Here is a 26549-nt window from a genome sequence, read left to right on the forward strand (position 1 = left end):
ATCCACCAGTCTGTTTTTATGCCAGTACCATGCAGTTTTTAGTATTGTTGCTCTATAGTACAGCTTGAGATCAGGGATGGAGATACCTCCTGAAGATCTTTTACTGTAGAGAATTGTTTTAGCAATTCTGGGTTTCTTTTTGTTCCATATGAAGGTGAGAATTTTTCTTTCAAGGTCTGTAAAGAATTGTGTTGGTAATTTGATGGGAATTGCATTGAATCTGTTGATTGCTTTTGGTAAGATGGCCATTTTGAATATGTTAATCCTGCCAAGCCATGAGGATGGGAGATCTTTCCATCTCTCATATCTTCCTCTAATACTTTCTTCAGAGACTTGAAATTTTTTTCATACAAGTCTTTGACTTGCTTGGTTAGGTTCACACCAAGGTACTTTATGTCCTTTGTGGCTATTGTGAAGTGTATTGTTTCCCTAATTTCTTTCTCAGCCCTTTTGTCTTTTGTATACAGGAGTGCTACTGATTTTTTTGAGTTAATTTTGTATCCAGCCACTTTGCTGAAGGTGTTAATCAGCTGTAGGAGCTCCCTGGTAGAATTTTTGGGATCACTCAGGTATACTATCATGTCATCTGCAAATAGTGATACTTTTACTTCTTCCTTTCCAATTTGTATCCCCTTGATCTCCTTCAGTTGTCTTATTGCTCTAGCAAGGACTTCAAGAACAATGTTGAAGAGATATGAAGAGAGTGGGCATTCTTGCCTTGTTCCTGATTTCAGTGGGATTGATTTAAGTTTCTCTCTATTGAGTTTGATATTGGCTATAGGCTTGCTGTATATTGCCTTTACTATTTTCAGGTATGTGCCTTGTATCCCTGATCTCTCAAAGACTTTAAACATGAATGGATGTTGGATTTTTTCAAATGCCTTTTCAGCATCTAAGGAGATGATCATGTGGTTTTTCTCCTTCAGTTTGTTTATGTGGTGGATCACATTGATGGATTTCCGTATATTGAACCACCCCTGCATGCCTGGGATGAAGCCTACTTGGTCACAGTGGATGATATCTTTGATATGTTCTTGGATTCGGTTTGCAAGTATTTTGTTGAGTATTTTTGCATCAATGTTCATGAGGGAGATTGGCCTGAAATTATCTTTCTTTGTTGGGTCTTTGTGAGGTTTAGGTACCAAGGTGACTGTGGCTTCATAGAATGAGTTTGGTAGTGTTCCTTCTGTTTCTATTTTGTGGAATAGTTTGAAGAGTATTGGTGTTAGCTCTTTTTTGAAGGTCTGGTAGAAGTCTGCACTGAAACCATCTGGCCCTGGGTTTTTTTTTTTTTTTTTTTTTTTTTTTTTTTTTTTGCATGGGAGACTTTTGATGACAGCTTATATTTCCTTAGGGGATATAGGACTATTTAATTGATTTACCTGGTCTTGATTCAACTTTGGCATGTGGAATCGGTCAAGAAAATTGTCCATTTCATTTAGATTTTCAAATTTTGTGGCATATAGTCTTTTAAAGTAAGTCCTAATTATTGTTTGGATTTCCTCAGTGTCTGTGGTTATATCCCCCTTTTCATTTTTGATTTTGTTGATTTGGATAGTGTCTCTCTGACTTTTAGTTAGTTTGGCTAAGGGTTTGTCTATCTTGTTGATTTTCTCAAAGAACCAGCTGTTGGTTTCTTTGAATTGTTTTATTTGTTCCTAATTTATTGATTTCAGCTCTGAGTTTGATTATTTCTAGCCATCTACTCCTTTTTGGTGTGTCTGCTTCTTTTTTTTCTAGGGCTTTTAAGTGAGCCATTAAGTTGCTTGCATGTGATGTTTCAAATTTCTTCTTGAAGGCACTTAGTGCTATGAACTTTCCTCTTAGCACTGCTTTCATTGTGTCCCACAAGTTTGTGTTGTGCCTTCATTTTCATTGAATTCTACGAAGTCTTTAATTTCTTTATTTCTTCTCTAACCCAGCTGTCATTTAGTAGCAAGTTGTTTAGTTTCCATGTGTGTGTAGGCCTTTTCCTATTTTTGTCATTGAGGTGCAGCTTTAGTCCATGGTGATCAGGTAGGGTACAAGGGATTATTTCAATTTTCTTGTATCTGTTGAGACTTGTTTTGTGACCAACTGTATGGTCTATTTTGGAGAAGGTTCCAGTAGGTGCTGAGAAGAAGGTAAATTCTTTTGAGTTTGGGTGAAAGGTTCTGTAGATGTCCGTGATGTCCATTTGATTCATGACCTCTGTCAGAGTTATTGTTTCTTTGTTTAATTTCTGTTTTGTTGACCTGTCCTTTGTTGAGAATGGGGTGTTGAAGTCTCCCACTATTAATGTGTGGGGATCTATGTGTGGTTTAAGTTTTATTAAAGTTTCTTTTACAAATGTAGGTGCTCTTGTATTTGGGGCATAGATGTTCAGGTTTGTGATATCTTACTGGTGGATTTTTCCTTTGATGAATATGAAGTGTCCTTCTCTATTGCTTTTGATTAATTTTGGTTGAAAATCTATTTTATTAGATATTAGAATGGCTACTCCTGCTTGCTTCTTGGGTCCATTTGCTTGGAAAACCGTCTTCCAGCCCTTTACTCTCAGGTAATATCTATCTTTGTGATTTAGGTGTGTTTCTTGTATGCAACAGATTGTTGGGTCTTGTTTACGCATCCATTCTGTTAGTCTGTGTCCTTTTATTGGAGAATTGAGTCCATTGATGTTGAGGGAGATTAATGACCAGTGGCTGTTAGATCCTTTGATATTGATGTTGGCTATGGTAGTGTGTTTGGCTACTTTTTGTTTTGCTGTAGTGAGGTTATTTATTTCCTGTGTTTTCTTCAAAGTAGTTAGTTTTCTTGGGTTGTATTTTTCTTTCTAGTATCTTCTGTAACGCTGGATTTGTGTGTAGGTATTGTTGAAATTTGTTTTTGTCGTTGAATATCTTGTTTTCTCCGTCTATGAGGACTGAGAGTTTTGTTGGGTACAGTAGCCTGGGCTGATATCTGTGTTCTCTTAGGGTCTGCATGATATCTGTCCAGCCTCTTCTGGCTTTCATAGTTTCTGTTGAGAAGTCAGGTGTGATTCTGATGGGTTTGCCATTATATGTTACTTGGCCTTTTTCCCTTGCAGCTTTTAGTATTTTTTCTTTGTTCTGTATACTTACTCTTTTGATTATTATGTGGCGGGAGGATTTTTTTTTTCTGGTCTAATTTATTGGGTGTTCTGTAGGCCTCCTGTATTCTTATAGGCCTCCCCTTTAAGTTAGGGAAATTTTCTTCAGTGATTTTGTTGAAAATATTTTCTGAGCCTTGGAGGAGGGAATCTTCTTTTTCCTCTATTCCTATTATTCTTAGGTTTTGTCTTTTTATGTTGTCTTTGATTTCTTGGATGGCTTGTGTTAGGAATTATTTAGATTTATTATTTTCTTTGATGGATATATCGATTTCTTCCATTGTATTTTCCACACCTGAGATTCTTTCTTCTATCTCTTGTAATCTGTTGGTTATGCTTACCTCTGTAGTTCCTGTTTTTTTCCCTAGGTTCTCCCTCTCCATGATTTCCTACATTTTTGTTTTCTTTAATTTTTCCAATTCTATCTTCAGATCTTGAACTGTTTTGTTGATTTCCTTTACCTGTCTTACTGTATTTTTCTTTCAATTCCTTCAGCTGTTTGTTTGAACATTCCTCTGTTTCTTTTATTTCTTTCAGTGATTTAATCATTTTCTCTCTGAAAGGCACAAACTGTTTGGCTGCATCTTCCTTTATTTCTTAAGGATAGCCATAATCTCTTTTACTATATCTTCCCCTAATTCTTTACACATTTTATTTGCTTTCCCCATTAACCTCTTCATAAGCATAGATGTAAGTTCATCTTCTTGAATTTCACTTATGTTAGTTTTCCAGGGCTACTTGCCCCTGTATAACTTGGTTCTGGGGATGCCATATTGTTTTGCCTTTTGTTGGTTGGGCTTTTTTGCTGGCATCTACCCATCTCTATGTCTCAGGTGTTGTCTGTTAATTTCTGGTGCCTGCTGGGTCCTGGGGTGGGAAGAATCCACTTGGCAGGATTCTTAAGTTCTCTGCTTTTTGGGTATGGTCAACTGAATGGTGGTGCTTCTCAGGAATTGTCATAGTTCACTTCAGGCGTATGGACCTGTGCGGTAACTGTTGTGTTCAGGAAGGCTCTCTTCTCACCAGGAGAGGTCCTGGTGATGGCTGCCCTGCTGCTGGGTTTTTTGCTCTGAATTTAGCAAGCAGCATCTGTTGTTCTTAAGGTGTAATTGTTGGGTGCAGACCTCTTGAAGAACCAGGGATTCCCACAGTTTTAACTAGGGATAACTGCTTGAACCTTGGAGCAGTATCTGAGGGCTGCTGTAATGGTGCTCTGGCTTTTGTAGGTCTAAGGATGCAGCTGTGTGCCCTAGTGCCCTAGAGGTACTCAATATTGGCGGGTGAGCATGGCGCTTCTGCCTGCAGTGGAAGGCTAGAGCCTAGAGTCTGCGTGAATCCAGCAAGTTTTTTGGAGTTGGGGGTCCTGAGCGTTGGACCTGATGATCTCCCCGCTGTGGGGTTTCCTCCTGACAGGGACACCCAGTCTTTGCTTTGGGGACACAGGCACAAACTTTTGTAGCTCCGCCTTTCTGCCTTTCTGGCGATTGGGTGCTTGGGTGTCTACTGAACCTGGGTAACTTTTCCTTCGACCTTTTTGGGGTGGTGGTATCAGCTGAGTGCTCTGAGATCAGACCAGCCATTCCCCTCCCTGTGGGTTTGCACCTGACAGAGAAACTCTGTTTCTGATGCACTGGGGCCCACAGTTCTATCTGGGGCAGCAAGTCAGGCACACAGGCAGGACTCTGTGCAGGCGCCTTCATCCCCGGCTCTGGCTCTGGGCTGGCTCCTAGGTGCCCACAGAACCCTGGGTCTTTTCCAGGGAATGTCTGGGTGACCTAAGGTCGGTCCCAATCGTTTCCTGCACCATAGGGTTATCTCTCCACTGGAAATCGCAGTCTGTGATGTTGTGGTGCCCATGGTTCAGTCTGGGATAGTGACCAGTGCATGCTGGTATGTGGCTCTGGGCTGGCGACCAAGGGCCTGGTGGAACTAGGATCTCTTCCGCGGTTTAGCCAGGTGAGTTTAAGCTGATTGAATCCCCGACTGTGGGGTATCCTCTCACCTGGGAAACACAATCACTTGTGTTTTCAGGCCGCGAGTTCTGATTGCTGGTCACTGTGCTGATCCTGCTGTGCTGCTGCTCAGAATGAGAGTTGTCCCGGCACCACCATCTTGCCGAATCCAACAGACAGTTCTTAAGCACTTATATTTCTCGTTTTGAATTTTTATTTATAGTCGAGTGTGATTGTGAATGCCTGTAATCTGAGCACTGAGGGAGGCAGAGACAGATGGATTGCTGTGAGTTAGAGGCCAGCCTGGTCTACAAAGTGAGTCCAGGACAACCAAGACTACAGAGAAATCCTATCTTGAGAAACAAAACAAAACAAAATTATTTTGTTTGTATATGGCACTCCTGTGGAGATCCAAAGACAATTTATGGGAGTTGCTTCTCTCATTCCACCATGTGGATTCCAGGGATCAAATGGAACTCAGGTCATCAGGTTCAAAGGCAAGGCCTCATCAGCCACTTCTCTCTTTCTCTTTCTCTCTCTCTCTCTGATTCGGTTTTTGAAACAGGGTTTCTCTGTGTAGCCTTGGCTGTCCTAGACTTGCTTTGTCGACCAGGCTGGCCTCAAATTCACAGAGATCCATTTGCCTCTGCCTCCTGAGTGCTGGGATTACAGGCATGTCAGCAAGCCCGGCTTCCACTTTCATCTCTTACTTGGTAATTAAAAATGCAGTAGAAAGGAGAATGATGGGGTTAGAGCTAGGAGAAATTAGGGGAAAGAGTTGAGGGTAACTATGACCAAAATACATTGTATGCATTTATAGTATTATCATATATAAGTCTAATATAATAAGTGTTATTGTGTCATACACACAGATGGGAGAGTTGAAACTGTTCACTGAGCTGGGGAATTTTGTGGGGTGTTCACTAAAATGTAGTATTTTGCAGAAGTCTCATCTATTTGCCAGTTCAAAAGTACAGTTTGGCTTTATATAAAGTAAATGCTAAAAAATTCAGTGTGTAAGACTTAGTTTCAGTCTCCTCAGGTACTCTTGTGTTGGGTATCACTGGCCCTCTGCATACATGCTGTTTGCCGAGGATATGTGTACAAGAAAATGCCTCATGCCAGTCAGATACCAGTTTATTACTTTTTGTTAACAACCCTTTATTGCTTAGTGTCATAAATGCTATTTAAAGCTGATTATAGTCTCATTCTTGTTATTGAAAATTATATTAAAATCCAATAGCAAGAATGTTATCATGGTTAATAGAAGCAGTTTTGTTTGAATACTTGACCTGAATAGATAAACCTGAGTTTGGGTCTTTGTTTTGCTTCTTGCCAAGTACAGGACCACAAGCAAGTTAAACTAACCACTCCAAACTTCTGTAACTTTATTTGTAAAAGGGACAGGAGAACCTGTTTGCTCAGGAGTCATAGAGATTAAAAGATATAAAATAAAAAATCTGAAATATTTAAAAACTTACTTTAACTAAAACACTAAATCTAAACTTATATCTATTAATTTACAAAAACAAATAAAGCCAGTTAGGGAATAGTGAATTGAAAACAGTGGCAGAAAAGAATATAATCATTGAGTTTAATCTTGGGATTAATTTTAGGTTTGGATCTTTCATTCTATTACAGTACATCTGAACTCAGTATCAATATCTGTGTTGGATTTTTCTCTGTGACCAATCAGTTTTTTAGGTTATCCATTTTTTTTGGGGGGGGCTATTACAAAGAATTCCACAGAAGTGACTGATTAAATCTGAATTTTGATTTAGAAAATCAAAGCGCTTCATGACAGCCACTAATAAATTTCAAAATATTGTAAGTACTCAGATGAAAACTGTGGGCAGAGAATAGTTTTAGGCCAAATAATCCTATTTTTATCTTATGTGTAAGAGTGTTTTATGTATGTCTAAGCACCCCATTTGTGCCTGGTACCTGATTCCTGGAACTGGAGTTACAGGCGACTGTCAGCTACTGTGTAGGATATGGGAAGCAAACCTCAATCTGTTGGAAGAGAAGCTTGTCATCTTTTTAAAAAATTATTTATTTATATTTATTAATTACAGTTTATTGACTTTGTATCCCAGCTGTAGCCCCCTCACTTATCCCCCCGATCCCATCCTCCCTTATTCATCTCCTCCCATGCCCCTCCCCAAGTCCACTGATAGTCCATCTGACCCTAAACTATCAGGTCTCATCAGGACTGGCTGCATTGTCTTCCTCTGTGACTGGGTAAAGCTGCTTCCCCCTCAGGGGGAGGTGATCAAAGAGCCAGCCACTGAGTTCATGTCAGACACAGTCCCTGTTCACCTTAGTACGGAACCCACTTGGAGACTGAGCTGCCATGGGTTATATCTGTGCAGGGGTTCTATGTTATCTCCATAGAACCTTGGTTGGAATATCAGTCTCAGAAAAGACCTTTGCACCCAGATTTCTTGGTTCTGTTGCTCTCCTTGTGGAACTCCTGACCCCTTCAGGTCTTTCTATCTTCCCCTTCTTTCATAAGATTCCTTGTACTCTGCCCAAAGTTTGGCTGTGAGTCTTAGCATCTGCTTTGATACCTTGCTGGGTAGAGTCTTTCAGAGGCCCTCTATGGTAGGCTCCTGTCCTGTTTCCTGTTTTCTCCCTCTTCTGCTGTCTGTCCCATTTGCTTTTCTGAGTGAGGATTGATCATCTTCCCCAGGTCCTCCTTCTCTTGCTTAACTTCTTTAGGTCTACAGATTTTAGTTTGTCATCTTAACCACTTGAGCCATCTTTCCAATCTACCAAATAATTCTTGAGCTTTCAATCTAAGAGGTTGACTGTATCACAAGTTACCATAATTTGTAGTTTCTAGAATTTTTCAGATTCATACATAGTGCTTACTCTAATCTGATTAGGTCTTCTTCTTACATGGCAGCCTAGTAAATAATTACTTCATGTCATAAATCCTGTGCTGCCTTCTCCACAAAACCTTCACTGGTTTCTCCAGAGAATTCTAGCTTACTAGCCCATATTCATTTATCTGGTAAAAATTTCCAGTGTACAGTTTATCATAATGTAAATAATTAGCTACATGTTCATCTCTTTCTCTCTTCCATGACACTTACAAATTCCCTGAAAACAGAAAACATTGTCCAGCATTTTTATTTTCTGTGATATTTTCAACAGTGAAAATTAATAAAATTGTTAGAAAAATATTTGATTTGAATTAAAATCTAACCATGTTAATTTACTTCAACAAATACCTTTAAGTGCTCCACTTGAATTTGCACTGTTTACAGGTTTAAAAGTGAGAAAAAAAGGATAGCTTTTCATTCTAAGAAACTCAGAGGTTAATGAGAGAGTTCATTCAAGAATAAAGTAATTGTAAAGCACAGAATAAATCTGGTAATGGCTTTCTTTGGTTTTTCTTTACACTAACAGCTTGCCCCCAAGTCACTGTCTTTTCTGCTCTGTACTCCCACAACCTCAAATGATAAGTAAACAAACTTGTTTGGGTAATAGAAAAGCAAGAGGTATTAAAGTAGGAAATTAAAGATACAACTCAAAAATGTGTCTTTGTTTCTCCAAAAAAGTACCATGTATGGATACAACCTAGAGCCCCTGCTCAGATGTAGCCCTTGGTAGCTCAGTATGCAAGTGGGTACCCTAATAAGGGGAACAGGGACTGTTTCTGACATGAACTCCATGGTGGGCTCTTTGACCTCCTCCACCCCCCCCCCCCCCCCTTCAGAGAGGACCAGCCTTGCTAGGCCACAGAGGAGGATTTTGCAGCCAGTGCTGAAGACACCTGATAAACCAGTATCAGATGTAAGGGGAGGAGGTTCTCCCTTATCAGTAGACTTGGAAAGGGGCAGGGAGATGAGGGTGGGAGGGTGGGATTGCGAGGGAAAGAGGGAGTGGGATACAGCAGGGATATAAAGTTAACAAACTGTAACTAATATTAAAAAAATAAAAATTAAAAAAATAAACAACTCTACTTACTGTCAAAAAATGTGTCTTAACAAACACATCCAAAATATCCCATAAAAATTAATCTCAATTTTATTTTCATTTGTACTTAGGCACATACAAAATCTAACATGTCCAGGATTCAAAATTGAAAAATAAATTTAAAATCTACATTTTATAAAAAAATGTCTTAGTGACTATTTTTTTACATTAAGAACAGTATAAAATTAAAGAAGAATTTCATCTTTGAACATAATTTTCAGCTTTTCTAAAATTCTTAGAGATGTTGTGTTTATTCTTTGTTCTTTGTTAGATGTCATCTGAATTATGTCCATACAGTCCTGACATGGAAAACATTTCCTGCATTAAACCTAATGGTGAAGAGGATCTGAAATTGGATTTTATATTTACTTCTGTATATATTGGTAAAATAAAAGGAGCTTCAAAAGGTTCTGTCACGGTAGGTAAAGCCTATAACTTTTTATATAAAACTCTCGGTAACATCTCACCACATGATTGCCTAGAGATGAGCTGGAAAGGGACAATAGACATGCCAAAGTGGACAAGGGAATAACACAAGACCTGAACCTTACACACAGGACTACAGGCAACTAAGTGCTGAGAGCAGGAGGAATAGTTTTCCCCAGGGAAGAGCATGCCATCTGGTGATCTAGTAGTGAGTGGTCAGCCCAGGAAACACACACACACAAGCATCACAATACAGACCGAGTGGGGTGTATTTAGGTATATATGTATATCTGAATATACAAATATGTATGCAAATAACAATTAATGAACAAGGAGGCTGTAGTTTTAAAGAGAGCAAGGAGGGGGAAATGGAAGAGCTTGGAAGGAAAGGGAAGGGGGGAAATGATGTAATTATATTATACTCTCAAAAATAAAAGAAAAAAACTTCAATAAAATTAGTGCCCAGCTTTGCACTTTAAGAATAGTGTAAACTCTCTTTTAGGTAAAAACTAGAACCAAACAAAAATTTATAGACAAGGTAAAGGACGAATGTAAAGATCACAAATAATTTTAAATGCCAAGACAGGTGTTGCTAATTTGGATTGTATATAAGTTTGTATTCCTCATACATGAATATATTCATATATATATACATGAATATATATATATATACATACATGAATATATATATGACAGTGTTGTGTATTATTTTGCAGTTTTTAATTATATTAGTTTAACTTGCTTTCCATTTCTCTTTTGGGGTGGATATCTGTTACAGTTTCCATTTGTTGTTCATTTCAATTGCCTTAGTGTTTGGTTTGCTTTAAATATCACCAAGTTTAAGTTGGCACAGTAGTATCTATTTCTGGTTTCATTTGGGAGGCTGAGGTGAGAGGATCATGTGAGCCCAAAGCTTGAAACCCTGTCTCAGAACAAATTTATCTCTGATTTCAGGAAAGTGGTTTAATAAATCAAAGTAAATTTATGTACATGTAAAAAGCTGAGAGGAATTCTGTAATTTAGAATTATAATGGAAGAATGTGTAGACCATTTTTAAAATTAAAATCATTATAGGAAGTAACATAAGGGAAAAGGGTAAAAGTCTTAAAAATTTCTGGGTCTTCAAAGATATTTTATGTGCATTTTTTTCAGACAGAGTTTTTTTGTAACAGAAAGAAAATGACTTTTTTCATAGGTAAATATATTAGATAATTAAACTTAGTCCTTCAAACATCAGTGTACCTATTATGTTAGACATTATTGTAATTAAGATACATTTCTTACTATTATGATAGTTCCAGTCTAGCTGGATTCAGAAACTTATGATGGGAAGTTATGTAAATTAGAACAGCTTTCTTTACTTGATCATTTGTTTTTTTTTTTTTTAGAGAATGCAGTAGTAAGTATAGTTCATTTAAAAAATGCTAACACTTGTGATAATGAGAAAAGGCTTACAAGGCAAAATTGCTGTTCAGAGAACTGTTCTGATTAGTGAAGGATAATATATATCAGCATTACAGGCAGCTTTTTCTTGTTAAAATGCGTGTAAGATGTCAGAGACCTGGGTTTACTTCAGTAGTCAGAGACCTGGGTTTACTTCAGTATCACTGTAGTTGTCTGGGCTTTAAAATCTAGCTGGGAGTAGATCACGTGTTGCTGTAGTAAGCACTCAGACATGTACGTCAGCATCAGATCCTTGCCAATAGAAGTTCTGATAGAACAAGAATATTTGATGGTATGGAAAGGAGGAGAGAGCAGAGAGGACACTGGGAACTTCATTGTACAGTGTTTCTCAATTATTTAGAAGTAATGGCTGTATAAACTCTAAAAAACAAGCTAACATTATATTAGTTTTCTAGAGGTAGTACTTTATATTTACTGAGATGTATTTTCTGAAATTAAATACACAGTAAAACATGTCAGAATTTGAGAAGACGAATACTATTATATATATATATATATACACATAAAATACTTATATAAAACTAACAAGGTATTTGATTACATTAGGTTATATTATCTTAACTAGATAAGGTTTTTGTGTTTATAGTGCCCTTTGATTGAGGGCCTTACTAAATGAAATCTGCGGAAGGCTCAGTGTCTTACCTGTTTACTTCCTTTACTATAGTGGTAGGAACAACAGAAGCCGAATTTGAACTCTAAACTCGGCGCTTAGCTAATATGCCCCATTACCTCACATTTGGTTTCAATGGGCAACTTACCTTGTGGAATATGAATTTTATATTTTTAAAATTATAATATGGAGTAATTTTTAAATTAAGAAAACAAATGAAATACAATTAAAATGTGTTGTCATTGGACACTCTTTGTTACTTTGCCTAGAACTCATATGCTGTCTATTTAAATTTTATCTTGTTTTTCTCAAGTTGTATCTCTGATGTAGTCAATGGTTTCATAAATGTCTTGATCAGAAGAGAAACTTAACCAAACAAGTATAGGCAGATTTGTTTGTTACTAAGGAGAAAGCGGTTGTCAAAAGACAAGCCTGGTTTACCTGGTACATGTAAGATTTTGTCTTGAGAGGTATACGTGCAACACTTAGGCTGAATAGACACACAGAAGGTAAGCAGAGGAAATAGTTTCGTGAAGTAGAAGGATCAGAAAGAGCAAGGCCCTCAGTGAGAAGGGAGTTTCTGCAGAGAAATGATAGCTGGAGATAACAGAGATGGTAGTGCTCCTTGAAAGCTATACAGCAGAAGATGTGCTGGCCGGAGACTAATGTATGCCAGCCCTTGGCAGGAGCTTGTGAAGTCAGGCTTATTAGATTTTGTAGCCATTCTTTATTAAGCAGCTGATATTTTTTCTTGTTCTGTTTGTGTGTAGTAAAAACAAACTTCACAGTTCAGTTGGTGGCTAGTCTCCAAAGACAGAAGTTTCATAGGGGTTTGAGACACAAGCTAAGTCTGCTGCCAGTTTTAATGTCTCATTACAGAAAAATAGTATGTTGGCACATTTGTTTGATCAGTAGTCTCTTGTCAGTTTGGTTAATTCCTAGGAGAGTGATTACCTCTTTGGATACGGTTGCCTTGTGTGGCATTTCTTTTAGACATTGTCTAATTTCTTAAAGTTTCCAAATACACTTTTGAAAAGTAGGGTTTTACTTTTTGTTTGTTTGGGGGGTTTTTTTGTTTTTTTGAGACAGGATTTCCATATGTTTTGGAACTCACTTTCTAGACCATGCTGGCCTCAAACTCACAGAGATCCACCTGCCTCTGCCTCACCTCTTTCCCCAAGTGCTGGGATTAAGGCCATGCACCACTACCACATGGTGTGTTTTAATAATTTTTATAGATTATTATTTTTATAAAGTTATTTGCATAGTTAAAGACTCAGCCCTAAAGCTAAGTCTTTAAGTTCTTTGCTTTTTTTAGAATTTTTACTGGGCACCCAAATTGAATAGTATTAAATACATGAATACTAAGAAAATTGAATAGAAATGCTTTGGAGTAGTAACTCATCTTTTCTTTCATGTTTTATTTTAGTTCACAACGAAGTATATTAAAATCCCATTTCAAGGTAAGACATCTTATCGTCATGACATTTCTTTTCTGTTATTTTGAATGTAAAGTAAGTGATAAGAAAAAGTTCTGAAATTATTTCACAAGTTTTCCATCACTTTTCAGTGTAGAAAATAAAGTGAAGACAGTTTAATGTTTCATGTCAACATTTTTAGGAGTTCCAAAAAACATTAAAGTGTTTTACAGTTGTTACCAAAAAGAATATTTTATTGTTTTAATGAATATAAATCAAATGTAAAATACTCATGATGATTTCTTAGGATTAAGAAAAATAAAAATTTGATAACACAAATACTATGCTATACATAAAAATGATTTAGATAAGAACTAAGGGAAAAAGCACACTGTATATATTTGCATAGATAGATTTTTTTTAAAAAACTAAATATTATCTAAGTATAGTAGATGGAAATGTATATTTAGCTTAAGGAGACACAGGCTAGTTCTCATCTTTTCCAAACAAAAAATTCTGGAACAATTTGTAATGAATAATAAGAGAGTGATCTCTTTAGAGAATGAATTCTAAAAAGAACAAGGAAGAAAACTGCACACGTAAAGCTTCAGATACAAACTGGGGTAAAAGAAGCATCATTCCCACAGTGAAGATGTAACTAAAGCGCTTCAGTTCCTCAGCTCCTGCATGTTCAGAATTGAAGACGCTGTTATGGTAGCAAATGTAACAATTATATTACCATTTAAGTAATGAGAACGCGTAAGGCACACAGTAATGTAATGGTCCTTGTTAGAAAACACTCATGTGTTTAAGAATGAAGTAGTGTTGTCCTTGTTCAGCTCATGTTTGGGAAGTCATGACTTTGGGAAGTCATCCATGAAGCCTCAGACTTCATGGATGCAGCTTCTGACAACCGTAGGAGATACAGTCTCACAGCAAACTTCTTGATCTTCTGGCTCTTAGAGTCTTTTGGTCCTCTCTTCCACAATGGTCCCTGAGCCTTAGGTGCTATTTTTGGGTTGTAGATATATCTGTTGGGACTGGGATCTACAATTCTGTGTTGTGATCAGTTGTGGGTTTCCTGTAATGGTTTCTGTCTGTTGCAAAGTTTCCTTGATGAGGGGTAAGAAATACACTTATCTGGGGATATAGAGACAGATACTTAAAATATAGTTAGGGATTATGCTGGTTTAGTAATGGTGATTACAGGTTTGCCTCCAAGATCCATGACTTCATTAGCTCTGGGTAGTTCTCTAGGTTTGTAGAACCAAGCATAATTTCTCTCTTGGTGATTGATGGGTCTCAAGTCCAGTTAGAGAGCTGATGGTTACCACCAGGGATGATGCCACTGCTTCAGCCTTTGGTTTATTATGCCATGCTAGTTATTGTGGTTCATAGGCATCACAGCTGGGTCGGGCTATTGGTTGTCTCCCTCCTTTAAAAGCTTGCATGGTACTTTCTGTTACCATGAAAACTAGTCCTCAGGGAGGAGGCATTCAGGTCATTTCAGCTCAGATGCTTTTGGGCCCTGTGTCTGAAGTGCATGGTGTCTTCTGCAATGTGGACTTAACCTTCTACCTCTTGGGGGCAGCCAAGGGCAATAGCCTGCAGTGTTTTGAAAATCCCTTAGATGACTCTGACCAACAGCTGTAAAGTGGGGTTTTCATCCCCGGTGTTGGGGTTTTTGTTAGATGGCCTTTGGCTCTTTGAGGGAGTATTGTCAGGCCAGATGGGAAAATTCCATTTCAACTATGTATATGTATATTTATACATAGATTTACTATGTATTACAGATGTTTTAGGTTGGTAGTTATTAATATTCTTTATGACCTTTTCAGCCATCATGTTATTTTACCCTCTCCCTCCTTTTGTATTTTTCTCCCTCCTAATTAGAGGCCCCCATCCCCTTTTTTCTCCATTTCCACCTTTACATGTAACCCTCAACCCTCATTGCTCCCTGAATGCTCCCTTTTTACTTTCCTGGCTTTTGCAGTTACTCCAGGCTGTTAACTCACATCTGAAGATTTGAAGCTAGGAGCCTCCAAAAGGAGACAGCGTGCAGCCTTTCTCTTTCTGAGGCTGGGTTACCTCGTTCAATATGATCTTTTCTAATTCCATCCATTTACCTGCAAATTTCATAATTTTATTTTTTAACAGCTAAATACTATTCTCTAGTATATATATACCACATTTTCATTATTCACTCATTGGTTGTAGGACATTTATATTGTTTTTATTTCTTACCTATTATGAATAGAGCAGCAATGAACATGACTGGGCAAGTGGCTGTGGAGGAAGATATCAAGTTCTTTGAGCATATGTCAAGGAGTTACACCGTTTTCTTTACTGCCCACCTCTTTTTCATATGAATTATTATTATTATTATTTGAGATTATAATGAAACTACATAATTTTCCTCCTTGCTTTTCCTTACTTCAGTCACTTTCATGTATCCCTCTTGCTCTTTTTCAAATTCGTGGCCTCTTTTTCTTTTATTTGTTTAATTCCTGTAATGTTGCTTGTATGTGTATGTTTTCAGGGCTGACCATTTGGTATTATTGCATAACCAGTTTTAGTATGCCTTTGATATGTTCTTCCCTGGGGAAGAACATATCAACTATTTCTCCCACTGTCAACATTCCTTAGATGACAATTTAATTAAAATTTTTTTGACAGTTTCACACTTATTCCTCCCCAAATTGCTCTGAGCATGGCATTTCATCACAGCAATAGAAATGCACACCAAGACATGCAGCATATCCAGAATGTATCAGAGATGGCGTATTCCTAAATAGACTGCTTTAAATTTTTTTATGCTCTATTTGTTATTTCAGTGTCCATGAATGAGGTTTCATTGTCAGTAGACACTGCACATTTAAAGAGGTTCGGGCTGTGGAAAAGCAAGGATGATGATCACAGTAAGAAGAGCCATGCTATCCTTTTCCTCTGGGTTTCCTCAACATACCTTGAAGAGATTCAGACCCAGTTAGAAAACCCTATGTTAAGCCAGCAATGTGAGTATAAAGAGCATTCCTAAATCTTAGGAGAATCTCAAAAGTTACATGTGAAGAAATTTTTCTAAAATAGTTTAACAGACTTAATCTTTATTTCATTGAATTGAAATTAATTGCATTGCACTAAAGATATGTTATCCACTGATATTGGATAAATTATTGGACTTATTCACGTGATTTTGCCTGGTAATTTTATTCAGTTATGGAAAATTATTACCTAAAATGAAAAAATACCTTTAACAAGTCTTAAGTGTTGTTTACTTTAAAGATAAAATATTTTGTATAATTAAAATTATATTTCAGTCAGTTATCTTTGGTTATATTCCTTTTCTTGATTAATTTTTTTACTTAGTATATGAAAAATTGTTTTGTTGACATTTTCATATTTAATATACTTTGTTCGTATTTGTACAACACTCCCCATTTTTCCTTTCCTCTCCTGCTGACCCCTTGTACCTGCAGATAGTCCATTTCTGCTTTCATGTCTTCTACATGGCAAGTACATAATTGATATGTAGGAAAGTTACAGATTTTCATATGTTGGTTTTGTATGCTGCTTATCAAATGAGCATGTTTATCAAGTCTAAGATCTTTCTCTCTTTTCCTTTCCTCCCATCATCCCTTGGTGCAATCGCACACGTGTGTGTGTGTCTGTGTGTGTGTGTGTGTGTGTGTGTGTGTCTGTGTGTGTATGTTTGCTTTGTGTGTGCAGGTGCCCATGGAGGTGTCAGATCCCCTGGAGTTCAAGATCCAGGTGGTTGTAAGCTCTTTTATGTGGTGTTGGGAACTATCAAGTTCGTTGCAAGGGCAGAAAGTGCTCTTAACTGTTGAGCTATTGCTCCAGCCCTGTTAGTTATTATTATTATTTTTTAATGGTCTGGAAGAATAGAACAGCAAATCTGAATGGCCTTGGGCTGTTCTTTCTTGGGATACTCCTTAGTATTTCTTTAACCTTGTGCTTGTGCTAGATCTTGTTAAATTATGTTATATTTGAGAATTGCACACACACACACACGCACACACATCTGTGTGGAGGTCAGAGAACACTTTTTGAGAGTCAGTTCTTGTTTTCTACCCTGTGGGTCCTGGAGATAAAGCTCAGGTCCACAGGCTTGGTGGTAACCTTCTTTCTCTACCCATGGAGTTACCCCACCAGTTCCAATCTTTATTTAAACACCGACTCTTTCCTTGTTTCTTTGCAGTTATGTTTTCCCTGATCTTACTTCTTTTCCACTGCTTTTTGGTTTGGCTTGTTCTTGTTTCCCAAGGCTTTGAAGTGCACCATTAAATTATTTGAGATCTCCCTGATTTTCTTAAATTTGATTTGAGTTCACCACTATAAACTCTCCTCTTAGAACTGCCTTTGCTGTATCACAATGGTTCTGATAAGTTGGGCTTTCATTTCATTTGATTCTAAGAATTTTAAAATTTAATACCTGCCTGATTTCTTCAGTGACCCAGTGGTTGGTCTCAGGAGTGTTCAGTCTTCAAGTATTTTAGTTTCTCTCTTCCTCTGAATTACATTCATCTTGTGACCTGCTCTGGTGCAAAAAATATTGTATTTCTTAAGACTTACTTCATGGGCTATTGTGTGACTTTATAGAAAGTTACATTATTCTTGGTTACTTTCCTTAGTAGATTTTTTTTGTCCATTATTTCATTATAAACTGTGATACAATAGCCAAATTAAATAATACATAGTTATCTTTATATTCTATGTTTTCTTAGTTTCTCATAAGTTCAGCTTATATGCATATCAGACTTTTAAGACTTTCTGTGTACTTTTGAGTACTTTTCTGTGTGTTCTGGTAACACACACATAGCTACAAATATGTATCTTGAAATACTAACTTAATATTTTTTAACTCCCACTGGTATCTGCCTTAGAATTAGGTAAATAAGATTAATAATATTTGTTTTAACCTCTTTGATCTTGCTACACTCTACTTTTCATTATATGCTAGATGATGTAGTGAGTTAATTTTATACTCCTAAAATTAACCATTTCCTATTCTAATTATATACCATAGGTAAAATTCATAATCAGATAATAAGAAATTGTGTAATTATAATGGGCCATTTGCAGGTATATGAATTGGTTGATAATTTGTTTGTTTTTACAGTCATTATTGAAATGGTTGGTTGAAAAAGAACGAAATGTTTAATTAGAATGCTTTTTTAATTGACAAGTGGATCTCTGGTGGAGGCTAGAGTAAATAATGGCTTGATTATGATTCATGAATTTACACTCAGTAGCAAGTACTTACTAGCACCTTTAAGCTGCCAGGTATGGCATATAGAACAGTCAGTACCATTTGAAATTTTCATTCTAGTGAAGTAGAATAGAAGCCTAAACATTGTGAATTTGGCCTTTGATTATCAGCTGTTTATTTTGTAATTTCAACTTGTCTGTTAATTACCTAATGTACAATATAATTGGTTGGGTTTATAAAAAAAAAACCTTTCTGTTACTCAGAATTAGATTAATTATAATTGCCTTTAAAATATTGTCAAAAATTGATTTCTTTTTTCTTTTTTTTCTTTCTTTCAATTTTTCTTTTATAGCAAAAGCAAATGAATTCATTTTCCTTGAGTTAAACAGTTCCATTTCACAAAGAGAAGAATTGAAATTGAAAGATATTATGATGGAAATAAGTATGACCAGCGGAGACTTAAAACTCTCTCATCCATTGTCTTGGGTTCAGGCATTCCCTTTGTTTCAGGATCTCTCTTCAAAAGAAAGCTCTTTTATTCATTATTACTGTGCTTCAGCTTGTTCTTTCCCTGTTGCTGCTGATACAGAAATGAAGAGGAACTCAGAATCTCAGGTTAGCGTATGATTAACATAGTTGACAGAGGGTAGAAAGGTAAAAAGTGTTTCACTGTTTGAGATGCTCTTTGTTAAAAGAACATGGGAAACAACATAAAAGAATTTCCACCTTTGTGGTTCCTGATCTTTTCAGAAGGAGAAAGACACACATGGTATATACTCACTTATATAAACCTATAAGATATGATAAACATAATGAAATCTATACACCTAAAAAAGATAAACAAGAAAGAGGAACCGGGGTAAGATGATCAATCCTCACTTAGAAAGACAAATGGGATGTGCATTGGATATAGGAGAAAATAAGTAACAGGACAGGAGCCTACCACAGAGGGCCTCTGAAAGACTCTACCTAGCAGTGTATCAAAGCAGATGCTGAGACTCATAACCAAACCTTGGGCAGAGTGCAGGGAATCATATGAAAGAAGGGGGAGTTAGTATGACGTGGAGAGGATAGGAGCTCCACAAGGACCAAATATATCTGAGCGCAGGGGTCTTTTCTGGGACTGATACTCCACCAAGGACCATGTATGGATATAAACTAGAACCTCTGCTTGGATGTAGCCTGTGGTAACTCAGTAACCAATTAGTTTTCCCTAGTAAGGGGAACAGGAACTATTTCTGACATGAACTCAATAGCAGGCTCTTAAACCTTCCCACCCCCCAAGGGAGGAGCAGTCCTGCTAGGCCACAGAGAGGACTTTGCAGCCAGTCCTGAAGATACCTGATAAAACAGGGTCAGATGAAAGGGGAGGAGGACCTCCCGAGTCAGTGGACTTGGAAAGGGGCAGGGAGGAGATGAGGGAGGGAGAGTGAGATTGGGAGGGAATGAGGGGAGCAGGATACAGCTGGCATACAGAGTTAATAAAATATAACTAATAATAAAAATAAAAAATAAAAAAATTAAAAAAAAGAATTTCCAGTGTCATAGCTGGAAAGTTTCTTCAAAAAAAATCAATAATGGTAGTGTGAGATTTTAACCAAAGGACAACATAATCATCTTGGTTCTATACTGATGTAGATGATGGAATAAGATCTGAATTAATTAATAACGGGGACAATTCTTAGAGTAGACTTCAGAAGCTAAGAAAGAAAGGAAATACAAAGTCACAAATGAAACACTGTTTGTATGATTGTTGCTGGCCAGGTTCATGAATACATTCTGATTTTAATGGGTGAAAACAGGGAAGAACTAGCGTGTGTGTGTGTGTGTGTGTGTGTGTGTGTGTGTGTGTGTTATATGTGTATAACTCAAGTCCTATACGGCAAACAGTCATTGAACTAGAAAATGAAAGTAGTACTTTGTAGTGGAGGGACCTGCAGGTGGCCCTGTAAGCAGCGTAGTTAATGCCATCTGCAGTAAGGCACGGGCCATCGCACTGAGCAGGGTAAACCACTAGAGTCCTGTCAGTGACATATGATACAGATCTGCAGGCAAGAGAGAGGAGGGGCAGACTCCGTGGCCTAAAACTAGTAGCTGTTACTCTGTTAACTGCTAAGTCTGAAGGACACGAAAAGACTGAAAAGAGAGTAGTGGGAACAGTAGTGAGGTCAGACCAATGCCCTTAGCTAATCTGTCAGTGTTAATTTTTTAGTTTTCATAGTCCAGTTTTACTAATTTCCGATGTTAAGATTAAGAGAATAGAGACCAGGTTTTCCTTTTTTCAACACCCTGTAAGTCTAACATTGTCTCAAAGCAACAGTAATTAACAATGCTATGCTTAGGGGCCTTTTAGATGGCTTCTTGGGCACAGTGCTTTTTGTGCAAGTTTCTGGGATCCAGAAAAAGCCGGAAGGAGATAAGCAGCTTCCACACGCATGCTGTGGCTCAGGCATGTCCATACATGTGCATCATAAACACATGCACAGTGCTCATGAGAAATAAAGTTATGCCTTTCTGTAGATTGATGATATATTTATACTTATATAATTGTCAGCCATGTCTAGAAGGAAAAGCATTTCCTGAGTAGCTGGGGTGGGTATACACATGTGTTCACACACCTAGATATATACGCAAGTGTGGTCTGAGCCTCTTTTTACTGAAAAGGCTTATACGGCCCTGATAGTGTTAGATGAATCAGAAAGCCTAACTGTATTGCATGTACAAATTTATGTATTACTTACCACTTAATACTAGGATGTTAATTTATGATATAAGCTCTCTCTTTCAATTTAAAATTTAGTTTTTCCTAGTATTACCTACCTGTTTTGATTATTTTAAACCACAAAGTTGATTTCTTCTTCTTTTTTTTTTTTCTCATCAATTACATTTTATTGACTCTGTACCCCAGCCATGTCCCAATCCCTCATTCCCTCCCAGTCCCTCCCTCCCTCCCTCCTCTCCACCGTGCCCCTTGCCAAGTCCACTGATAGGGGGGACCTCCTCCCCATTCATCTGATCCTGTTTTATCAGGTATCTTCAGGACTGGCTGCAAAGCTCTCCTCTGTGGCCTAACAGGACTTCTCCTCCCTTGGGGGGTGGGGAGGCCAAAGAGCCAGTCAGTGAGTTCCTGTTAGAAATAGTCCTTGTTCCCCTCACTATGGGAAACCAATTGGTTACTGAGCTACCACAGGCTACATCTGAGCAGAGGTTCTAGGTTACATTCATACATGGTCCTTACTACTAGGAATTTAGGTTAAACTTTAGCCATTATATTGCATTTGAAATCTTTTGATCAAAAGTATTTTTATTTGATTATGTATGTGTAGGAATTTTAAAAGTGTAGTTGTTACTTTTTGTTATACATTTCTTTTTGTTTGTTTGTTTGGTTTTTTTGAGGGTTTCCCTGTGTAGCCTTGGCTAGACTGGACTCACTTTGTAGACCAGGCTGGCCTTGAAATCACAAGAGATCTGCCTGCCTCTGCCTCCCTGAGTGCTGGGATTACAGGCATATCCCCAGTGGTATACATTTCTTTCAGTTGTAGTTTCTTCAGTTATAAATCTAGATTTTAACCTCTGTTTTTTAAAATTAATGTTTTTAAAAAGGTACTTACGAGAGAGTCTTTTTCTTCCAGCCCTCAAATTCAGATGCCATCAAGCCTACTTACACCTTCCTACAGAAACAAAGTAGTGGCTGCTACTCACTCTCTATTACGTCAAATCCAGATGAAGAATGGCGAGAAGTCAGGCACACTGGACCTGTTCAGAAGTATGAACTGCATTACATCCTGTTTGTAGCAATGTTCATATTAGTAGGTGTTACTAACACTGCTGCCTTTAAGTAGTTTACTTATTGAAATGATTTGCGTTTTACTATTATGCTCCTGGCTAGTGATGGAAATAATTTTGTTAATGAGGGAAATATAAATTATCAAGGAAATAATAAGTGTCACTTCATTTAATTTTGTATCTGAAAAAATGACTTATCACAATTTGGAAACACTAAAGTGCTTATTGAAAATCTTGGAGTACAATGTATGGTTTTAGAAATTGTTCCTCTTATATATGAATATTTGATAAGGAAATCAATTTGCTTATTAAAACATATTTCAGTTTAGGTACTTTGGTGTTTATTTAAGATCTCTTTTTAAAGGTGCTTCTTGATAGATTATCTTTCATATATTTTCTGTTGGTGGTAAAACAGAATATACTGTACATTTGAGATTACTTCTGTACCACTAATGTTTTTCTTTCTTTTTAAGTAGTTGAAAGTACAGTATAAGGCAATAATTAGTTATATAGAAACTATCAAGTTTGACTTAAATTTTGAGTTTTTTTTTTGTTTAAGTGCTTTGGTACCAAGATGAAATCAGTGGATGACTTTGGGTTTTATGACATTTTCCTGGTGCAAGCATTACAGCTTTATTAAATCACTACATTTGCCCATCAAATGGTGCCCTAATGATTCCGAGGTTATAGCCTGGAATTTACTTCTGGTTTCTCTCTGACTGTTAAGGGGTATGCCAGGAGAATGCGTATGAGCTGTCCATGGTCCGCTGCCACTCTCTGGTTATGTCTGATGATTTTCTGTATGTTCTGTTAAGTTTTCATTGTAAGCACTTTCTTAGGGCGATGTCTTTGTTGTATCCCTCCCAGCCACCAGGAAGATTGAATGGCTTCTGGGTGGCCTCTGTAAATGCAAAAGAATTCATTTTAGATTCAAATTGCAAATTGGAGCATTAGGGAATCTTTGTGTTATTACAATAGTCATTGAAAGTTTAACATTATATAAAAGAATGGTATAATGTTGGAAATTTGAATTGTAGAGATTTGTGAAAATATAGAAAAGTATAATTGGTTATGTCTTAGCAGATATTTACCATGTACAGTTTAGGTATAGAATATATAGCTTAGTAGCTGTTTCGTATGAGAAATCTCTTAATAATATATTACTATAAGCAATATATTGCATATTATATAAAATATTTTATATAATAATATAGTGAGTTATATTTTAACTTTTTTATTTTTTTATAAAGGTTGATTGTTTATCCTCCACCACCTACCAAGGGGGGCTTGGGAGTAACTAATGAAGATCTGGAGTGTTTAGAAGAAGGAGAATTTCTTAATGATGTAATCATTGACTTTTACCTTAAGTAAGTATAATAATGATCTGATCTGTTTTTGTAGGCTTTACTGTGAAACTTATAAAGTATCTTTTTTTCCCAATTGTACTTAGGCTTGAACCTTTGTGCATATTAGGAAAGCCCTCTACTCTTCAGCCGTACCCCTCCTAGAAATAAGTGTCTTTATCTGAATTATTTTTAGTTCTCGTCAAAAGTGACCCGGCAAGACTTCAGATTCAGAAAGACTTGTCTACCAGAGTTCACTGAAGTTGCATAATTCCCTTGCAGCCTTGCCTCATCTGTAATTACCACACATTGCAGAGGAGTTACAGATTGCTGTCTTGACATAGTTTTTAATGTGTTGGTTTTTTGACGTTTACTACAAAATTCAAACCACTTTGGGAATGGAAAAGAAACAGCTCCATTTAGTTATTGTGTGTGAGCACTCTAGAGGTGGAGGGACCCAGAGGATGGAGCCAATAAATGTGGTGAACTACTGTCTCATGCAGGAGGCAACTGTATTCAGAGCATCAGACAGTTTGTACTCAGTGTTAAGAATGTCACCCGAGTAAAGTTCTCATGAGTTCTAGCTCATACAAAAACAAAAGTAAAAAACAAACAACAATAAAAAACCAAAACAAGAACAATAATACTCACAGCTTTCTCATTGAGAGAAAATTTGTTTTTAGCCTTCATTTTATTCTGTATCCCTAGACTAAAAATTTCCAACATTCAATTGAAAGATCTAATTTTTTAAAATATCCTTCTCAGACAAAATTTATTATCATTTAGACTGTCATTTTTGTTCAATATTTTATTTTATTCTAGTCACAAAGGCTCAGAATTTTACATTGTCACAAATTTATAGAAAGACTTTAAAGTCTCTAGAAAATTAGTTTGAATCTTTTTTATCTTCAACATGGAAATACAATTCTAATAACAATTTCTAATAATTTTTGTTTGGTCTGTGTAAATTATGAATTGGCATTAGTTGCTAATTTTTCTCTTCTTTATGAGTCATGTTTTGTAATTTTTTCATGTTTGATGATTTATTTTTTTTCTTATGGAAGATTCAGTATTGTTGAGTTTCTTAATGTGTGTCAGTTTTCTGACACATAGTTACATTTCCAGAAGTGGTCTGTTAGTTTCAAGAGTCTTGTTTTAAAGATACAGTTATCTTTATCACTTTCTAAAATGAGACTAACAAGCTGATTCCTGTTACCAAGGAGAGATTCTCCTGAGTACTGCCTTCCTTGTCTCATGAATTATGAGATTGCCCAGTTTTACTGGTAGGTGTAGATACCTCTTAGTCTGGTGAATTCTGACAGCCATTCCCTGTTTTCCTAGGGTGATTTTTCTCTAAATTGAATACTTCCCTCACCCCTCCTACACATGCACACACACAGATCAGAGTTATGCAGAAGATGTAAGGAGCTGCAAGCTGTCCTGAGTTCTGTCTCTGTACTTTTTCCTTTCCAGCAATCTGATCTGTATACATCAGCTACTTAGCTGCCTAAAATCATTAAACTATTTAAAGTGAGTAGACTATCAAGAATAGCAACTTTTTGATGATGAAAGATATAGTCACTGAGTGATTAAATTAAAGGTGACACTGAAGAATTATTTTAGTATGGAAGTAGATTAAGAATTTAAGCTAGGAATACTCCACTTACCAAGTGTTTTCTAGATTGATATATGCTATCGTCTTACATTTATCATGTGATTATTTGGTCAGTATTTCCTTCTGTTTTCATTTCTTTAGATTGTGATACTACCCTCCTAACCCATTTTCTGTCTCTAGTGTAAATGTGATGCTTAACGCGTGTTAGCAATTTGGCAAATATTTATTAAATAAGTGGGCAATTTCTACTTTAAGTGATTGTTTTGAAAGGCAAGTGGTAACTAAAAAAGAAGCTGAAAGCCCAAATCATAGAAAAATGCAAGATTTCCTTGAATTCAGCTGGATGTAACAGCAATTTCCAGCTCATAAAAGGTAATTGAAGAAAACCACGTTTTCTTCAATTCTCAATATGGTTTCCTCTGTGCGCTTGCTACTTTACAGGTATCTTCTACTGGAGAAGGCATCAGATGAACTTGTTGAACGAAGTCACATTTTTAGTAGCTTTTTCTATAAGTGCTTGACGAGAAAGGAAAATAATTTAACAGAAGATAATCCAGATCTCTCGTAAGTCAGTCTAATGTAATTAAGGTTTTTTAAAAAAATTATTGTGTGTATGGGCACAGCATGCATGTGATGATGAGGGAGTGCATTTTCTTCTTCTACTGTATGAATCCTGGAGTTTGAACTAAGTCACCAGACTTGGCAGCAGGTGCCTTAGCCAACTGAACCAGTCTTAAGATAAAGAACACTGATGTTTTCATGCTCCTATTGAACTGTCTTCATTGTAACAATCCCAAGAGCAAGCATAGAAACACTCTTGTGTAGGTCTCTCGACTGTCAGCTGCAAGATCCAATCCTTTCACTGTCTGCTCTGTAAGAGGGAGGCTGGTTCTTGTAGCCACAATCCGAGCTGCGTGACAAGTGTGGGTTCTAGGAGTTGGAGAGCACGGGAAGAAAGAGTCCCATTGTCTTCCCTGTGCTTTTGCTTTGGACTGCTTTTATCAGAAGTCATTTCTCTGTGGATGTGTCGTACTGTACATGCCTGCTAGGCCTTCATCGTCCACTTGGCGGTGCTGCTGCTTTCCTCTGCTAGCCACCCTAGCACTAGAGCACTTCCCACCAGGCTAGTCTCTGGTTGCCTCACTGTTTGTTTTTTTAAAGTTTGTACTTTTCCTCTGTTATGTTCAGTTATAAAGATGTAGATCTGTTTTGTTTTTTTTCCTGGTTAGTTCCTTGCTGACATACTACTAAGTTAGTTTAACATAATATGAAATGCTAAATTTATCTAGTCAATATTCTTTTTTACATTTAATTTTGTTTATATATTTATTTATTACAATTTATTCACTTTGTATCCTTGCTGCAGCTCCCTCCCTCATCTCCTCCCAGTCCCACCCACCCTCTCTCTTCTTCCCCTATGCCCTTTCCCTAGTTCCCTGATAGGGGATGACCTCCTCCCCTTCTATCTGACCTATCTGATGGACCTATCAGGTCTCATCAGTACAGGCTGCATTATCTTCCTCTGTGGCCTGACAAGTGTGATCAAAAAGCCAAACATTGAGTTCATATCAGAGACAGTGCCTGCTCCCCTTACCATGGAACCCACTTAGAAACT

General features: G+C 37.1%; 1 protein-coding gene across 3 annotated transcripts in view; it reads left to right on the forward strand.

The window, feature by feature from the left end:
* Window positions 1-26549, forward strand: part of Senp7 (SUMO specific peptidase 7) — a 127753-nt gene that overhangs the window by 83440 nt on the left and 17764 nt on the right. For all 3 annotated transcript variants that reach the window (XM_055594109.1, XM_055594117.1, XM_055594126.1), the window contains 7 exons: window positions 9317-9463; window positions 12975-13008; window positions 15798-15977; window positions 18543-18805; window positions 21823-21956; window positions 23227-23343; window positions 25376-25498. In XM_055594109.1, coding sequence (XP_055450084.1) covers window positions 9317-9463; window positions 12975-13008; window positions 15798-15977; window positions 18543-18805; window positions 21823-21956; window positions 23227-23343; window positions 25376-25498 — 998 coding nt within the window. The remainder of the gene's footprint in view (window positions 1-9316; window positions 9464-12974; window positions 13009-15797; window positions 15978-18542; window positions 18806-21822; window positions 21957-23226; window positions 23344-25375; window positions 25499-26549) is intronic.

Source organism: Psammomys obesus, unplaced genomic scaffold (genome assembly GCF_907164565.1).
Source record: "Psammomys obesus unplaced genomic scaffold, mPsaObe1.curated_primary_1811, whole genome shotgun sequence".
NCBI lineage: Eukaryota > Metazoa > Chordata > Mammalia > Rodentia > Muridae > Psammomys > Psammomys obesus.